This window comes from Aspergillus oryzae, chromosome 7 (genome assembly GCF_000184455.2).
Source record: "Aspergillus oryzae RIB40 DNA, chromosome 7".
NCBI lineage: Eukaryota > Fungi > Ascomycota > Eurotiomycetes > Eurotiales > Aspergillaceae > Aspergillus > Aspergillus oryzae.
The window spans coordinates 694,682-711,300 of record NC_036441.1 but is presented as its reverse complement, the minus strand read 5'-3'; the positions used below and the strand labels follow the sequence as shown (position 1 = coordinate 711,300).

Below are 16,619 nucleotides of genomic sequence, written 5' to 3'. Positions count from 1 at the left end.
TGGGGTGAATTGGCAAATCATCGAAAGCTAAGTTATACATGTGTGAGGGGTGTTTCCAATCCATATTATTGGTTCAGATCACTGTGATAAGCCTGATATAGAGAGTAGCCACTAATTAAAGCTGATTAAGTTTGTCAAGAATATTCTGACAGGGCTCCACAAAGTCATGGTAGCTCGTTCCTATTTTGGACTCATTCGGATATAAATTCCCGACCAACCAGAGTTGAATTACCGGGTAAGTTTCCCGGATATTTAAAAGAAGCTAGTACTATAGTAGCCCCTCTTATTCATGGGTTAAGAAAACACACGAAAGAGGATACGGCAGCCTTAGGTCAAGGGGGTTTACCACCCAATATTCCATTGCGGGATCCTTTTTCCGGCTCCAATCTATATAGGTAGAGATGCGATGCAACCCCGGACGATCTCTACCGGTAATCTTAACGTTCTAAATATGGTTAGTGCCATCGGGCATGAATCGAGGACAGAGGTTCAGTGCGTAGGGACCGAGTGATAGAGTTACATTTTGACCGGCGCTCTTCGAGTTTATGCAGCTAAGAAAGTCTAGAGGCTACTAAGCTACACCGCGGGCCGCACCCTGACAAATTGCAAAAGTCCGGCGCTATACGCGGGATGGTGGATCATGAACCCATCCATGCACCGTTCCAGGCTAATACATCCCGTTACAATATTACAGAGAGTGTCTAGATGTCTCATTTACAGCTGCAGCCAGTAAATGGCTGTCTTGGCCCCCCGCCATTTCACCAAGAGGCCCACCCTATAACAGCGGCAGCACCGACATAGAATGTACTATTGCAAATTGACTTCAGCCCTGCGACCTTCAATAAAGACTTGATTAGGGTAACAGCAGCGCAAGTGCTACGCATAAATGTGGCCGGTGATCGAAAGGAGGACCCATCCAAGAGAGAATCAAAAGTACGGCAAAGGCTCAGATGTTACATATCCCTGGCATTGCCTAGAGCATCCTAGGGCTAGCTAAAAAGGCTGTTTCGCGGAGATTATTGGAATCACACATTAAAAATCCCAAAGGGAATATGCGAACACGCTGCCTAAGAGGAGATCAGTCAGAGCAGTGTAGTAAAATCCCAGTTTATTCATCAGTTCTCATACTCGACCAGTACCCGCTAGTACAAAAACTAGCGGTGTACTCTAAGCGATGGTTCCCTGTAGAGCTTAAAGGTTAATAGGTCAAAGTTAAGCGGACTAGCTAGATAGGTATATTACATATGAAGCTAGTCGTTCATAAAGAAAATGCCTTTAAACGAACTGACAGAGTGCTGCTGGTCTGGGGCTAAATTTGAATAACCCCCACTGTGACAAGACAACTTAACAAGGGTACATATGCACGTCATTCCATACTAGAGTAAGGGATCTGCTAGTCTGGCGTTAGTCCGTAATAGCCACCCGTGCCTCAACCTCACCAGTAATCTGTAGCGTTGCATCGCTCAACCTTACCTACCCCTCCAAGCTGTACACCGTCGCCTTCCACGTCAAATTATAGACTGTCCACTCATCCTTATCGCCCCCCACGCCCGTCGGCAGCATGATCAGCGCCACCGCCTCCACTTTTGCCCCTGATATATACAGTCCTTTCTAGCTGGCTCGTTTAATCATCACGCACCAGAGGAATATCATGCCATTCCAAGCCCCACGCTCTTTCCCCCTCCTGGCCATCGTTACACCCGCAGCTGCTAACGACCCTCTCCTAGCGAGGTCGAGCCCATCGGCACGGCAGAGGGAACAATTACAACTGCCGCAATCAGAGCAGTGTCACCCTTACTACCCTTGGAAATAAACACCCTGCCGCTGCACAGACCACAGTCATGAGTGCTTCAGCTACTAGATCTATTGCAGCTTCTGATGATGGGGATAATAATTATGACCACTGCTGGATCCCCGGTTGGGCTCATTATCACGGTGGGCAGTACCGCCTTTGAGTTTGCCTACACGACCCCAGGCTTGTAAGTATCCATACCCCTAGATGATTGTCGCACGAAAGGCATGGAAAGGATGGGTGAAAGAGACTAAGGAACCTAGCACCGTCTCTGCCGGCTACAGTTCTGCACAAGCTCCTCCATCCCCAATATGACCGTCACCATCACTGCCACCGAGTCTCCCTCTTGCCAGTGCTACCGCCTCCGCCACAAGCTCCGGTGCTTCCAAGACCACCGCTTCTGCTACCGGTAGTGCTACGTCGGGATCTTCTGCTTCCTCTTCTGCCACTGCCACCGCTGACACTATCGACAACGCCTATGCCATTGGCTACTGGCGCTGCTCACTGGGTGCCTAGCGGTGCGGCTATGAGTCGCACTGGCCATAGCTTAAACAAGTGCTTAGGCTGCAAAGGTAGCTGACAAGGATTAGATTGCTGACTATGTGGAGGTTGCTTGACTGCTAGGACCAATGAGACACATACGAGTAATCCGTGTTAGTAAAATATGACATTAAGGAAGCTTCTCAATAACTATGAATTTTATGTCCAATGATTGGCAAGTATTCCTGATGCAGTACTTCCTCCATATCAAATGGTATAGCTCCCGTGTCTCATATTACTATTTTGATGAAATTCGATAGAGACTAGGTACCGCAGGATTAGAGCGAAGAGTTTCGGCTTGAACTTTCAGGGATACGGACGAGAACGGTCCTCGGCCTTGGCGATCGGGATTTCGTTAATGGTTTACGTATTGTGATAAACAGGTATCTACACTTCGTAGTAGGTCCTATGATAGAACAATGTTTACCTCACCCAGCACGAGTCCAACTGTAGGTGAAACTGCACGCTTATAAATTGAGTCAATTAAGCAAGTTGAACATCGGCGAAAGACCTGCTGAATGGCATGATCTTCATCAGGGCATTGGCAATGGCAAGTGCTCTAATTTAAGCATATTTCCTTTGTTGACCTGCACGTTAACTCGGAGTTTATCTCCCTATACGCAAAGTCCGTTGGATATTAGAAATCCGACGGGATGTTCCGATAAGACGTTGCCTCAGCAGGCCTTCCGATTTGCTACCAGATAAGATCGGCACGTGCCAGACAACCCACGTGACTGGTGTCGGCCTTAGGAACATGGCGAATGTCCGACCCAATCATCGTCTCCGATTTCAGGTCTAGATATGCCCGATTCAGAAAATATCCCGAGTGTTTGTCTCCAAATCCGAGTTTTTTACATCAGACGATTGACGTGATTGGCAATCACTTGGCGGATAAATATTGAGGCATCTCGCCATATGTGCCATTGCCAACGTCCTTAGTAGTTTTTGTTACTCCTTCTCCCCTGAACAGGCTTGGACGGTAACGACTTCAATAAGGATGAGCGAGAAGACGGAGATCGGCGAAGGCAGCGACAAGGTCGAAGTGCCACCCAATGCTGTCTCCTTTTTCGACCCCGCGCTAAGATCCGTTCGACGTCAAGTGTTTATGCAATGGGGCCGTACAGGTGAGTATCCCCTATTCTCTATCAATAGTTTGAAACGTGCTAAACAGTACCCTCGTATAGTTCTCACACTTTGCGTCTTCATCCTCTGTATCCTGTCCCTATACTGGGCCGTTCAGTTTCGTGTCGAGCAGAATCTCCATTCGTTAACGGTCTGGGTTGTCGACTTCGATGGCATGGTCGATCCATATCGCGATACGAAGCCAATTGTGGGACCTGCAGTGACCGACGTGGCAGAGAATCTAATCCAAACCCCTGAAACCGGCCGATTGGGATATACCATAAAATCTCCGGATGAGTTTAACTATGATCCATGGGCCGTGAGACAGGGTGTGTATGATGAGCATGCCTATGCTGCCATCATTGTCAATGCGAATGCAACTACCCTTCTTCACGATGCGGTCAAAAACGGAAATTCCTCGTACGATCCCACCGGCGCCGCGCAATTCGTTGTCATCACTGCTCGTGACGAAACGACTTATTCCAGTTATATCACACCGGGGTTGACAGCCTTCGCGAGCACAGTCCTGGCCGAATTCGGACCACGCTGGGTACAAACCGTTGCCCAAGAATCGCTAAATATTTCGAATGTCCCGCAAGCGATAAACCCGGCTATTGGTTTCAACACTGTGGATCTTAGGCCATTTGGTCCGGCTGCTGCAACACCCTCTGTCACCATCGGCTTGATTTACCTCATCATCATCGCTTTCTTCAATTCCCCATTCCTTATGCCGATTCATGCGCAATTCCTCAAGGGCAATCACCCCCCGTTGAAGATACCGCAGTGGCTGCTGTGGCGTGTGTGTTCCAACATCACAGCCTATTTCTTCCTGTCCCTGTTCTACTCTTTCGTGTCGTTAGCGTTCCAAATTCCATTCAGCAACTCTCCGGCACCAGATACTGTTTCCGCTAGCAACCCAAATGCCTATGGACATGGATCCTTTGTGGTGTTCTGGATGCTGAACTGGGTAGGAATGAGTGCTCTCGGCTTTCCTCTCGAGAATATGGCAATGGTGTTAGGATTCCCTTGGAGCTCGCTGTTCCTTATATTCTGGGTCATTAGTAACGTTGCAACCGGGTTCTATGCGCTGGACCTCGCCCCAGGCTTCTTCCGATGGGGCTACGCATGGCCGTTGCATCGCAGTAAGTCTGCCTCTTCACTTCAGCGTTACTCCTAATACTAATATAAAACAGTTGTCGAGGCGTTGCGTACCATCCTCTTCGGGACACATTCTCGCATCGGTCTTGATTTCGGCGTCCTTTTTGCGTGGATCGGCGTATCGATTTTGTTTTTCCCCTTTGCCTCCTTCATCATGCGATGGAAGATGAAGCGGGGACTGTAATTGTGATATTTCGGTATTATCTTTCATTCTCCGTTGATGTTTCTCTTCTTATATGTGTAGAATATTCCCTATGGATTTGGGAAAAGTATAGATTAGACCAGTATAGATTAATGCTACCATGTGTCTGTTGTTGCAAGGAGCTCAAATGGCAAACTGAATTAAGTCTGCGGCCTGCATAGGTTCAGTCGGTTGCTGCTTCATCATTCTCGAGAAGGTGGGCGGCCTGAGGAATTCATACTTGTGTGGCAACGTAATAAAAGAAGGTTCAGATATACTTTCTGCGCCCCGTAGCAGTTACTAGTACTAGTACTACCCTAGTAGTGACAGGGCCAGCCCTATTTGAAGCTTAAATCAAGGACACGCAGATCATTGAATTAGAGTTTGAAGGGTAGCATGCCGTGAAATTCCTTATTTCGTTATCCCTCTAGCATCTCGATTCATGATTTTAAATTAATACTCTCTATCATCATCTTTCTTCTCTTTCACAGTAACCTTGCTCGTCTTGTTCTCCTCCGTCTAGTATATGCGAAGGGTCGGAGCTAAGGTCCGTAAATTACCTTCCGGAGGGGTATCGAGAAAAGCTTATAAGATGGACAATTTAGAGCCGCCACTGGCATTTCTAGACCACGAGGGAAAAGCTCCTGGATGGCATATGATGTAAGACTTCGAGAATGCGACATCTCTATATGGCATTTCAGAATCTGGAGCCACGCTTTGTTAAGTGGCTATTCATCCAAGTGTAACCACATGCCCCGACCAAAAAAAAGGAGAAAAGGAATATGCTGTCTTTATCCAAACGAGAATGTGTATATTTTTCCGTCAGTTTACCTTTCTTTCTAATGCAGTATTCGTGCTTTTAAGCCGACCCAATGATACTGCACAGAGGAGTCTAATCTCAACTCCAATCCAGGGCTCTCCCCTCGTGAGTATGGTCCACATGGTTTAAAGTTCCCAAACACGTGAATGATTGAGAGCCTTTCATTAACTTTTGCTTAATTCATTAAGTTTGTCAAGCCATCTGTAAAGCATCATTCACGTGACCATCGTGAATCTGCAGATAGCTTCCACGGAGGGAGGTACCGTTTGATCTCCCATACCGCTGTACTACAGAAACGGATTGCTGCTATCACACTTGAATTTAGTCATATGGTCAGTGGCACGAGAACGCAAGGCCGACTTTATCCCAAGCCCGCGTTGAGGAACTTTAATGGTATTGATCGGGAGCTAAAGACGCCTCGGGAGAGCAACCTAGGGTTACCTGCTTCCCTGTTGGGTAACTCATGGTGCGTCTTCTATTCGTTCCCTAGCCATTCATTTCGCCATGTGCATGATCTATTGGCGAAGAGTATAGCCAGATTAATTTTGTTTCTAGTGAAGCTATTACCTATTGCTGGTATTAGCTATATCTGTTCGTTTTTTCCTTGTTCATGCTGTGCGGGTGTTTCACGTCTCTCTTGATTCCCGAGACAAAGGGAAAGCCACTGGAGCTGATGTCAGGAGAAGATCCTCCAGTACCTTCGTCTGAGTCTACTAGGGAGTATCAAAGCCAAGTCGAGGCTAGGGCCGCCCAGCCGAAGAATGAGAATCCTATAAGCGAGGTCAATCAACCGGCGGCGTGAGGTGTGGGAGTTGGTAGACTTATGTTTCATTGCCTCTGTTTAGGTATTGCGATAAGCTTCTTAGTATACTTAGTTTCAGTCAACGTTATAGAATACCAGTTCAAAGCTGTTGAATAGGAACATTCATAATCAACTAATAAGCTTTTCAATTTTCTTCATAAATATTACTGAGCAGAAATGGATAACTCATATGCCAACTGTGTATGGCGTAAGCATGCTCTCATCAACGACTATACAGTCGCGAGCCTTACACCCTAAGGCCACCAACTTAAACCCCAACCTCCATTTATCTTCACTATCTTCAAATACCAACACCCGCATTAATACCCCAAACGAGTGATCCAACAAATGCCTCCAAACAACAATCCAAATCAACCCCTCTCCCACCTAACAACAATCCTCGCCCGAACAACCACCGAAAAAATCACCTCTCTCCATTTAATCTCCGACAGCATAGCCCAACAACGCCAAACCTCATCCTGCGCCATCCTTCTCCACCCCCTAACCCTAACACTGTTGTCTCTCATCCTCGTCCTCCTCTCACAACATTTTTATAAAACTACCTCCGACTGGATACTCCTCCTAACAACAACAACAACAGGCTGCATAGCAACCCTCCTATCATTCACGCGCTACATAACAAGCGGCTACCTCGACGAAGCAGAACGAGTCGGAATATGGGGATGGTTATACTCGAACCATCATCACAATTCAAACCCACCCCAGAATCAAATCCCGACTTCCAATGACCCTAGAACAATAGATATGGGTAAGGATGGGGATCTAATCCTCATAACCAAATTCGGGTATAGGATCATAGGAACCTTGGTTCTTAGGGTTGTTGATACCGTTTCTGAACTAGATGAACATATTTTCGTCCCTGAGGAGAGATTGAGAATAGGTGTTCTTGGGAATGGGATCAAGATTGGTGTTATTCGGGCTTGGGCTGTGCAGTTACAGTATCGTGGTGTTGGAGTTGGGAGGAGTCTGTTGGAGGCTGCTGTTGAGGTTTCTAGAAAGACAGGGTGGAGGGGGCCGGTATTTTCGGTGGGGCATGCGACTTCGAAGTGGTTTGGTTTGGGGGTTGGTTCTATGGGAATGGAGAGGTATGAGTGGGCTTGGGAGCTTTTGGAAGATGTTAGAGGGGAGTTTGGGATAGTGGGCGGGTGAGGCGTTGCTCTCTAGATTATCGTTGTGGCTATCCAATCAGAATCTCTAGTACTTAAATGACCATGATGTACGTTACATTCAGTCAAATCAATTCACCCACGACACCTCGGACTAGAGATACTAGGGATGATCTAGGATAACGTCTACCTCCCATTATCACCTATCGTTTCACCACCTCCACTGTAGCGCTAGTTGCGCTACTGATAGACGTATACAGAGCATAGAAGGTAATAAAGTATTACACATTGAAGATACGATATCACAAAGTAACATAATCCAACAAGCTCGGCTTGCTCAAAAGTTGGTAAAATTGGACAGAGCGGTGCCCGTAAGTGTGTTATAGACCATATCTTCCTATAGGAAAAGTCTTCGTTGGCCGTCGATCGGGCCTCGATAGGCTACAAGTCCGACAGGACACGTGATAGTTCTGGAAGTCTCAGCAGAGTTAAATCAGGGGGAAACCCTCTTCAAGGCTTCTGTGCATGGAAGGCGTGGGTGAGTAGGGACAGGCAACCGACTAGGCAACTAATCCTGCGGTAGAAGGACAGAGTACCTCAATGAAGTTATCTGACATATCTCACAACTTCTAAGAGGAAGAAGACAAAAGAAAAGACTGGGGAACCATACAAGACTTTGTTCGGTGCGATAATAAATACAAAAGAAAATAAAATGTGTATAGGCTGAACGAACCATCTCGTATTCAAGCATGTAACGTTCAGCCAAAAGTTAGTTCTTCACTTGATCATCTGTTGTAAAAGCCAAATTCGAATGTATGCCCGAAGCAAAGTGCTGATCTTATCGAGATAAACTAGTGCAAGCCCACCATAGTGGCCGAAGGGGATTCAAGCGGGTATTCATTACGCGTATGCAACGCAAGTCGTTTAAAAGTGAATATAAGTATAGTTACTCCAGTACACCAGTTGAGAACAAACTAATATTTGTATGAGAATATTGAAAAACTAGTAACCACAACGACAGGCACCACATTGGTCTGGCCTTTGTAAGACTAGTCTCTGGTAATTCTTATTGCTGTATCTCATCCTAGACACCCATATCATTCAAGGTAAGGCTACCCTCGCGGAATATAACCATGTTATGTAGTATTATACTAAGCAAAAGAGCCAAGAGCCATGGCCTTTGTGACAGGGCTTATGCTGGTGGGTTACTTCTCGTATTCGGGGCGGGAAGGATCGCGCCATGTGGCCTCAAGTCGATCAGTTCATTCTAGCGATCACCGCCTGATTTCTCCTTTATTAACTGGGCAATCGAGGCTAACCTCTGGGCTATCACTTGTAGGGATAGGCTAGACCAAGTACTCCCATGGCTATAAGGAAGATCGAAGCATACTATGTCCATGATCCAAAGCAGTGCGGAGTCTACATTATTCCGAAACCTAGTCATTCCGAGAATCGACTTTAGGATATATCAGATCCTTCACCTACACCAGACCAAGTAGAAAGAAATCCCAAGTGACCGTGCTTCATGAAGTCTTGCTAGATATGGATGTGACGGCCTTTTATCCACTCACGCTATCTTCTAGGTCTGTCCCAAAATTTGTCTGGTTTTCTTCTGCTGGTCATTCCGAAACATTGCTGATGGAGCTCTGATTATCTTACATTGCTTTCTGCTTACCCTTCATTGTCCGCATCACGGCTTCGGGTCTCTTCGGATCTTCTTTTTATAAGAATAGAGTCTCCGTTACCTATTGCTATCACGGGCGAAGAATAAAATCGCGAAATCATCTTCATCGTTTTGGTTCTTCTCTAATATCATATTCTACGACCTACCCAACGAGTTGTCAAATTGGCTGGCTTGTCCTTGATTCGCATTTATGTTATGCCTCCCATGAGGCCAACCCAGTCGCTTGACGAGACAAAGCAGTCAATTTGCTCAAGTCAACGAATTCCTTCATTTGATAAACCTCTCCATACGTTGCCCCTAAATCCAGTACGGGGAAGCCCTTCTATAGATCCCAGTCAAACTACATGGTTCGACGCCAGGAGCACCCCACCTAGCCTCTCTGAGCGTTGCCCTTCCCGGGAATCAACTGAAGACTATCCAGTCATCAACAAGTCCGACTCAGATGATCTACCCATGGGAGTGAATCATTCTCCTCCCGATACCCTGTTTGAAAAACATGAGTCTACATCACGCCCAAGGATCATCACCACTTCTTTCTTGCATGGAAACCGGAATGAGTACCCGTTAACCAGAACTGCATTCCCTACACGGCCTAACCACTACTTTTGGGAGAAGAAGTGGGACTATTTCCCAGAATTAGCGCCTATATCAGCCTTACCGGCTAACTCGAACCAGCCATTCAATGCCCGCAAAAAGAAAAATGGCCGACCAGCTCCCACCTTCCATAAGAGTTATCGGCACAATAACAGTGATTACCCTTTCCTGTCTCGCTCTCGAAACGCGATAACATCTGGTGTGCACCGCCTTTTCTCCAAGCGTTTTAATGGAAATGGCCTTACTCGGTGAAGCTCTCCGTATTTGATAGTCTACAGAGATACCGCATGTCTCAACGTTGAACATTTGAGCACATTAGTGAATACCACCATGCCTCACGTTATGGAAATTGGCCATAGAAAATAAGGCATACCTGTGTTGAAATATGGCATCGCCCCTGTCCTATATCTACATGCAGTTGCTGGGAGATATTTCATCTTCATCCGCAAATAATCAAGTGTTCAACATCTACCACGGAATGGGGATACATAGGTCATTTATATGGCCTCCTTCTAATTGATACTATACGCTCCTCTGTTCTATCTTTGTTGGGGCTTGAATAATAGCTCCGCTCAAACATCGTGCTAGATGGTGTCTCGTGGCTCGTCTGGTACTAATGTATATATCTTTCCAATAAGCGTGAAGCGATACGAGTTTAACATAGTAAATGCCTTCACCTTGGTAAATAATCATCCTAGAGATCGATATATCATAATCTCTCATGATCTTTTGCTCCTCCCCGTGAATCTCACCTCCATGCTCCTCTTACATAACGTTCATGCCATGATATTAACATTGGAAGTCTTTATAGACCGCCAATTCTAATTTACACTCCGGGTGCTAATTACAAGAGACCAAAACAAAAAAAATAAAAATAAAATAAAATAAATCACTCCTTCCTAGCAGCGTACATCTTAAGAAAGTGCCTCAACGTTTCCATACAGTCCGAGACACCCATCATCAATTCCACCATTCGCAGCCCTGGGCCGCGCTGAAAGCTCTCTCTCGACAAAACGCCATCAAGTTCCCCCCACGTGCTCACCCTCGCAGTGAACACAGGATATGAATCGTCGGACGGGGCTCCGAAATAAGAAGGTGAATCGAGATATCGCCACATTGCAATATCATTATAGTCCGCGTCCATCCCATGAATCAAACGCTCAATCGTGTACCCATCGTTATTGATCACGAAGATAATGGCACTCAGTTTCTTCCGGATAATAGTGCTCAGTTCTTGTGCTGTCACTTGGAAACTGCCATCGCCTATAAAAAGGATTGTTCGTCCTTGCGAGCCCATATTTCGTTGTGCTAGGGCTACTCCTTGTGCGGCACCGAGCATGTAGCCGATCGACAGCCAGACACCGGAATTTATTAAGCTCACGTTCTGAGGGAAGACAAAATCGCGTCCACCGTTGCTTGCGGTGCCGGTTTCTGTTAGAATTATATCTCCGGGGCGGAAGAAATATGACATGCGCTTGAAGAATATGTCTTGTGTCAGAGCTCCTGCGCTGGTTGCTCGAGAGATGTGCTTTAATGTGGATCGTGGGTCTGGTAAGTTGGGGTATGGCCAGAAGGAGAGCATAGCATCCCGAAGGTGGTCGAGTACCCTTTTTAACACGCCTTTTGGGAAGACGTTGTAGACTTCGCCATCGATAGTGATGGATGTCTGGTCAAAGACGATGGACACCCTGGGGTTGGGAATCGTGGTGAAACAAGAGGTATTGACATTGCTGTGGACAGGTCCGATATTGATAATCAGATCGGAGGATTCGACATAAGGCAGATATGCCCCTTCTCCCACCGATGCATAGATGCCGTGGAAGTTCGGTAAAGTCTCATCCGGTATCCCCTTCCCGAAGGGTGTCGTGGCGGTTGGGAACCCTGTTATTCTGACCAGCTCATCTGCCTCGCTCACTAGCCCGTAGCGGGATGTGCCGGCATCGATCAAAATAAATGGTTGCTTTCCGTTACTGATTCTCTCAACAATGATATCACACACTTCCTGCTCACTCTCCGGGTCGTTAGAAGGCGGGGTGAGATCCAGAGGTCGAGAAAGAGCTGCGGCGGGGACAGGTTCGGTAACCATGTCCGCTGGAACTTGCAAATATACCGGTCGAGATTGAATAATACATTCCCGTATCAATCGATCAATCTGAGCGGGAGCTGTCGAAGCATCCCAGAGATTCTCTTGTGCAACGGTGATTTTAGAGTACATCTCCGCGAACATGGTGAAATCGCTAGGCTTTCCACTGCATACGGAATGGTGAAGCTTGGCTCCTCGCGTCTGCATTGCACGTTTCGGCGTGCCGACAATGTGAATTACCGGAGCCATTTCAGCATATGAGCCCGCGATAGCGTTGATGGCTGATAGCTCTCCCACGCCGAATGTTGTGACTAGGGCACCGATGCCTTTGACTCGCGCATATCCATCCGCGGCGTAGCCGGCATTAAGCTCGTTGCAGTTTCCAACCCACTCCAGCCCAGCTGGAACAATATAGTCCATCATCAAGAGGTTGTAGTCGCCGGGAACTCCATGGACGGCCTGCAAGCCCGCCTCGCGGAGACGCCGGAAGAGATACTCCGTCAGATGAATTGTCTCAGACATGATCGTTCTAATGGTAGAAGTAGCACTGGTACAGCCTCAAGGTTACGGAGCTGCGTGGAAGTTTGACCCTCGCTTCAATTTATAATTCACCAACTACGCCTAGCATTCATAGCAAGAGATCAGAAGGTATTCCTGAAACTACCCGGAGCCGTATTCCGTGATCCTTTGATCTACAAGACCGCCAAGGCCTTTAAATATGAAGGATTTCAGCCCTAATGCACGGTGCCAGGGTTAGTTGTGAAAGAGGAGCCGGTTTTTATTCTAGATCTAAACTCCTGGCACGATTCGAGTGACTGCCCAGACCTTGCAGGAGTATGAAATAGCCTTAATTATAAGCATGTATACTCTATTTTGTCGTATATTCTAATCCTTGCTTTGTATTAAGGTTCTATCAATGGTCTTGTCCAGCCAATCCAACGGAGAAATTGCAGTGCAGGAATATCTTCACTATCCGTTCCAAGGTGTGGAAAGAAACCCCCGACCATTAATATTGCACACCAAGGCATTCACCTAATACCCGTAGCATCGCCTAACAGAACACTAAAAGCCCTACGAAGCACGTCAAGAAAGAATGCCCTACAAAGTCCGCATAGAGAGCATATTAATATAGACCCCAGAACTATAAGAATAATTATTTCCTTTCCCACCACACAATGTAGTAGCGGTCAAAAGCCTTACAGTCGAAACACTTTCGAATCCCCCTCCCACTTTCTTCGGAACATTTTCGGATTTTTTCACTATATTACTTGCTCAAATGTCTTGAACTATACTCCATATAAGGTTAACAAGCACCCACGCTAAGAGAAACTAAAAGAGTGGGGCCGACAACGGAGGTCTCGGAAGCAACGTTCACGTTTCGGCTTCAGGCATGCCTTTGCTAGCACACACTCGTCCATGGTACTGGTCTTGGCTCTCATGATTTCCTGGTACATCTTGAAATCCGTTATCACAAAGATTCCTCCCCAGGAGGAACTAGTGTACATGTACGTACGTCATCTCGGGCCAACCTAAGACCAGTCCGTTCCTCTCTTGGCTGGTGTTGTATCATTTTAGTCTCCCCAGCGACAGATGAAAGTGGGCACCGTCAGTGCGAACTACGTCTATGGGGCGTAGTCACCAGTCTGCAGGAATATAGGTCCGGCTATCGCGCTAGTATCCGCGCTCCACTTCTGTGGCCTTGCTTTCCGCGTGGCATGGCATGATAACGGTAGGTGCTTGCTTTACTTTTGCCTGTTGTTATTGATTGGGCTATGGATGTAACGCTACCTGTGAGCTGTGGGCCTTTCATGGTTGATGTGATTGACTTTATGTTCTTGGCTTTCATTGTGGTGGCTTGTGTGGTGGTTGTTACTCTGTTGCCTAGGATTATTATATCTAGCGTTATTATGTTTTGTGCATGTCTTTTTTCTAATGACCGATTATCCTGGGTATACAGGGGTTTGTAAAAGAAGATAAAGTGTATAAATAGAAGAAGGGCAGATTGGAAAAGGCATCAAAGCGAGGGCCGGCAGAGCGGGAGGGTGGAAATGGCATACAAAATTATTTATTGTGGGCCTCCACGGGTATTATTATGAGCTTCAGGTGGTTAACAGTCTATTTTAACCGTTTGTCGAAGAACAGATACTACTGACCAGTCGGACACATTCCGATGGCTTGAACCCCATAAGAGCTTTCAATCGTGCTAGTAGGTGACCCGCTAGATTATGTTGGTTCACTTGCGATATTTACATGGGCAGAAGCTAAGGAAAGTTACCCTTGACTATATTCTTTCAGATAGAGGGATCCAACTTCAAATACTGGCCTAAACCTTCAGTAGGGACTGTCTTCAGCTGCTTGAGCCTCAGCTATATCTGTCGCAGCGGTCTCACATCCGGTTGCTGGGTAGTGCCAATGCGATATCGGCCGCATGCAGCCCACTACAAGAATTCAGACAATAATGTGGCGCACCACAGACTTATCTTTAACTATTCAGAAGAATATTTTCGGAGCCTGTTTCCTCGTGCGGGCCTTGTTCCATGCAGACATCACTCGCTTCTTCTTGACATCTTTGGCTTAAGTCTGGCATGTTACTCATCCAATAAGTCTAGACTGCCCAGTCCCTCGCTATCACAATCCTCAAAATCAAGTACAAAATTATTCTTGCTTAGTGACATTGTTAAAGAGCTTCCTCAATCCGACGGCTTCGCTCTAGCATTCGATACATTTGATGCCCTCCGTAGACGGGCGTCTTCGTGTAGTCACGCTTCGGCTTAGGCTGTTTCTTCATTTCATTGATTGTGCGGTCCTCCGGCTTGAGGCCCCATTTTGTAAAATATTCGGTCAGATCCTGCCCAGTCAGTTGGGCCGCCTTGGTCATGAAATGATGTTTTTTATCGGCATCCTTGTCAACAACTAACGTGTGGCGGGCGTCCCGATGCAGCTCATGGTAGAAACCATCCCCAAAAACAACACGGAGTTGCTCGAACATCACAAGACTGAGATAGAAGCCAGCGCTGTCGAAGTCCTTTTCCTTGCTGGCCTTAGTGAGATACTGCTTTGCATTGTCCCACTCTGCGACATTTTTGTGGCCTGGAGGTTTATATTCGCGCAGATTTGCCAGACTGTAAATATTGACTGTGACTTCCGTCATTGCCCGCCAGCTCCAGGTACGGGTAATCTGGCGCTGGTGGCCCAGTTCGTGAAAGACCATCCATGAATTACGCAGCCTTGGGACCCAATATATCTGGTCAGATAGTCTGTTGGGGATGGCAGCGCGATAATTAGTTGCAGTGGCGACGCCACTATTCACTGATTCTACCACCATGGGCCGGAGTAGACTCGGTCTGTCTCTTGGATCGCGCGCATTGTACTTCAGAGCACTGAATCTATCCTGGATAGCTATTATATGCGCGTAAGTGTCTAACAGTTCCTGCTGGCGCTGGCCGTTGTCCGCATATTTCTTGGCGTGCTTCGCGAGACCCGTGATGATTACTCGCTTGCCGTCGTGTTCGGCAAAAGGAACCTTTGTTACATCCAGCATACTCTTCCACTGAGCATCAGTAGTCGAGCCCTCACGGAACAATGGAAACGGCTCAGCTGTGTCACCAAGCCTCAAGAACACTGGAGGTGGGGGCTGGTCGGAAGCCCTGTGAGTATACCGAATGTAGATAATGCCGCCGAAGTTATGGACGCTCTTGTTTCTGCCATTTTCCAACGGAGGAAGCTCCACTAGTTGAGCCGGAACATGCTCTTTACCGTGATCGGGGTGAACCAAAGCCGGAGGTCCCAGCACAAGCCGAGGTTTAGGTCCATCTCTTACGCTGGATTCCACAAAGACGGTGAGCGGCTCGTTTGGATTGAGGTAGAAGCCCGTGGACTGGAGGTCCGACCAGTGGAATTGCTGTCTCAATCGAAGAGCCTCATCGGGTGGAGACACGAGTGGAGATACCTTAAATGTGCGAGGTTGGGGGAACTTCGAAGGGTCGGTTTGCTTGTACACCAAGGGTTCGCGTTTGTCCCAGTGAACCTTCACCTCCTTGTCGTCTTTGAGATGGCCATTTACATACGACGTCATTTTCATTGGGAATTCGATAGCTGAGCCCTCGTATTCCCCGAGTTGAACTTTGATCTGTGCAATCCTTACCGAGCCCGGATGCACATCTATGTACTCGCATCGAATCCTCGTCGCGCCAGGCTTTGTTCCAGGGCACGAACCCCAGAACTTGGTGATCGATAGATTCCATGGTCTCAAGTCTGGCGTTTCTATAATGAGTTTGTCCACCTTTTGGGGTGCCTTGTTGCGCACCTCAGTAAATACCATTTGCGATTGGCCATTATAAATGACTTGCTCTTTGGTCTTACAATCGAAAGAGATAGAGTCACTTGCAACCTCGTCAAGAGGGACGTTCTCCTCCAGCGGTGACTGAAGCAGAACCTGCCCAGAATTGTACTGGTAATTGTCCTTGGCATTCCAGATCTCTTCGTCTTTGCCGAACCAGAAATCGTCCACTTCTCTGTCCTCAACCACAGCCTCCCCATTGAGGTCAGGTATCTGAGCGTCGATGGCTACATGTGCATCGTTATGTAGGGCCAACCAGTCCAGATGGTCCAGCCCGCAGCCAGACTCATGAGGAGCCCCAAGACACACCTGTCGTCCACCAATTAAGGCGATGAGCCATATAGGATGAGTTAGCCTCATGATTCAACTGAGAATAG

The 16,619-nt window shown here is 47.1% G+C and overlaps 4 protein-coding genes across 4 annotated transcripts; 2 read left to right on the top strand and 2 right to left on the bottom strand.

Moving 5' to 3' along the window:
* Window positions 1-3,329: 3,329 nt before the first annotated feature.
* On the top strand, window positions 3,330-4,796 carry AO090011000275 (SNG1 family protein; the record flags this gene model as incomplete). Its single annotated transcript, XM_001825881.1, has 3 exons — window positions 3,330-3,456; window positions 3,517-4,596; window positions 4,648-4,796. The coding sequence occupies 3 exons, from the start codon at window positions 3,330-3,332 to the stop codon at window positions 4,794-4,796; spliced, it is 1,356 nt and encodes a 451-aa protein (XP_001825933.1).
* Window positions 4,797-7,180: 2,384 nt separating this feature from the next.
* AO090011000274 (uncharacterized protein) lies at window positions 7,181-7,585 on the top strand (the record flags this gene model as incomplete). Its single annotated transcript, XM_001825880.3, has 1 exon — window positions 7,181-7,585. One exon carries the CDS (start codon window positions 7,181-7,183, stop codon window positions 7,583-7,585), a length of 405 nt encoding a protein of 134 aa, XP_001825932.3.
* A 3,124-nt stretch (window positions 7,586-10,709) lies between these two features.
* On the bottom strand, window positions 10,710-12,425 carry AO090011000272 (alpha-keto acid decarboxylase family protein; the record flags this gene model as incomplete). Its single annotated transcript, XM_001825879.1, has 1 exon — window positions 10,710-12,425. One exon carries the CDS (start codon window positions 12,423-12,425, stop codon window positions 10,710-10,712), a length of 1,716 nt encoding a protein of 571 aa, XP_001825931.1.
* Window positions 12,426-14,580: 2,155 nt separating this feature from the next.
* Window positions 14,581-16,602, bottom strand: AO090011000271 (M60 family metallopeptidase; the record flags this gene model as incomplete). The annotated part of the gene is made up of 1 exon (XM_001825878.1): window positions 14,581-16,602. The coding sequence occupies one exon, from the start codon at window positions 16,600-16,602 to the stop codon at window positions 14,581-14,583; it is 2,022 nt and encodes a 673-aa protein (XP_001825930.1).
* Window positions 16,603-16,619: the final 17 nt, after the last annotated feature.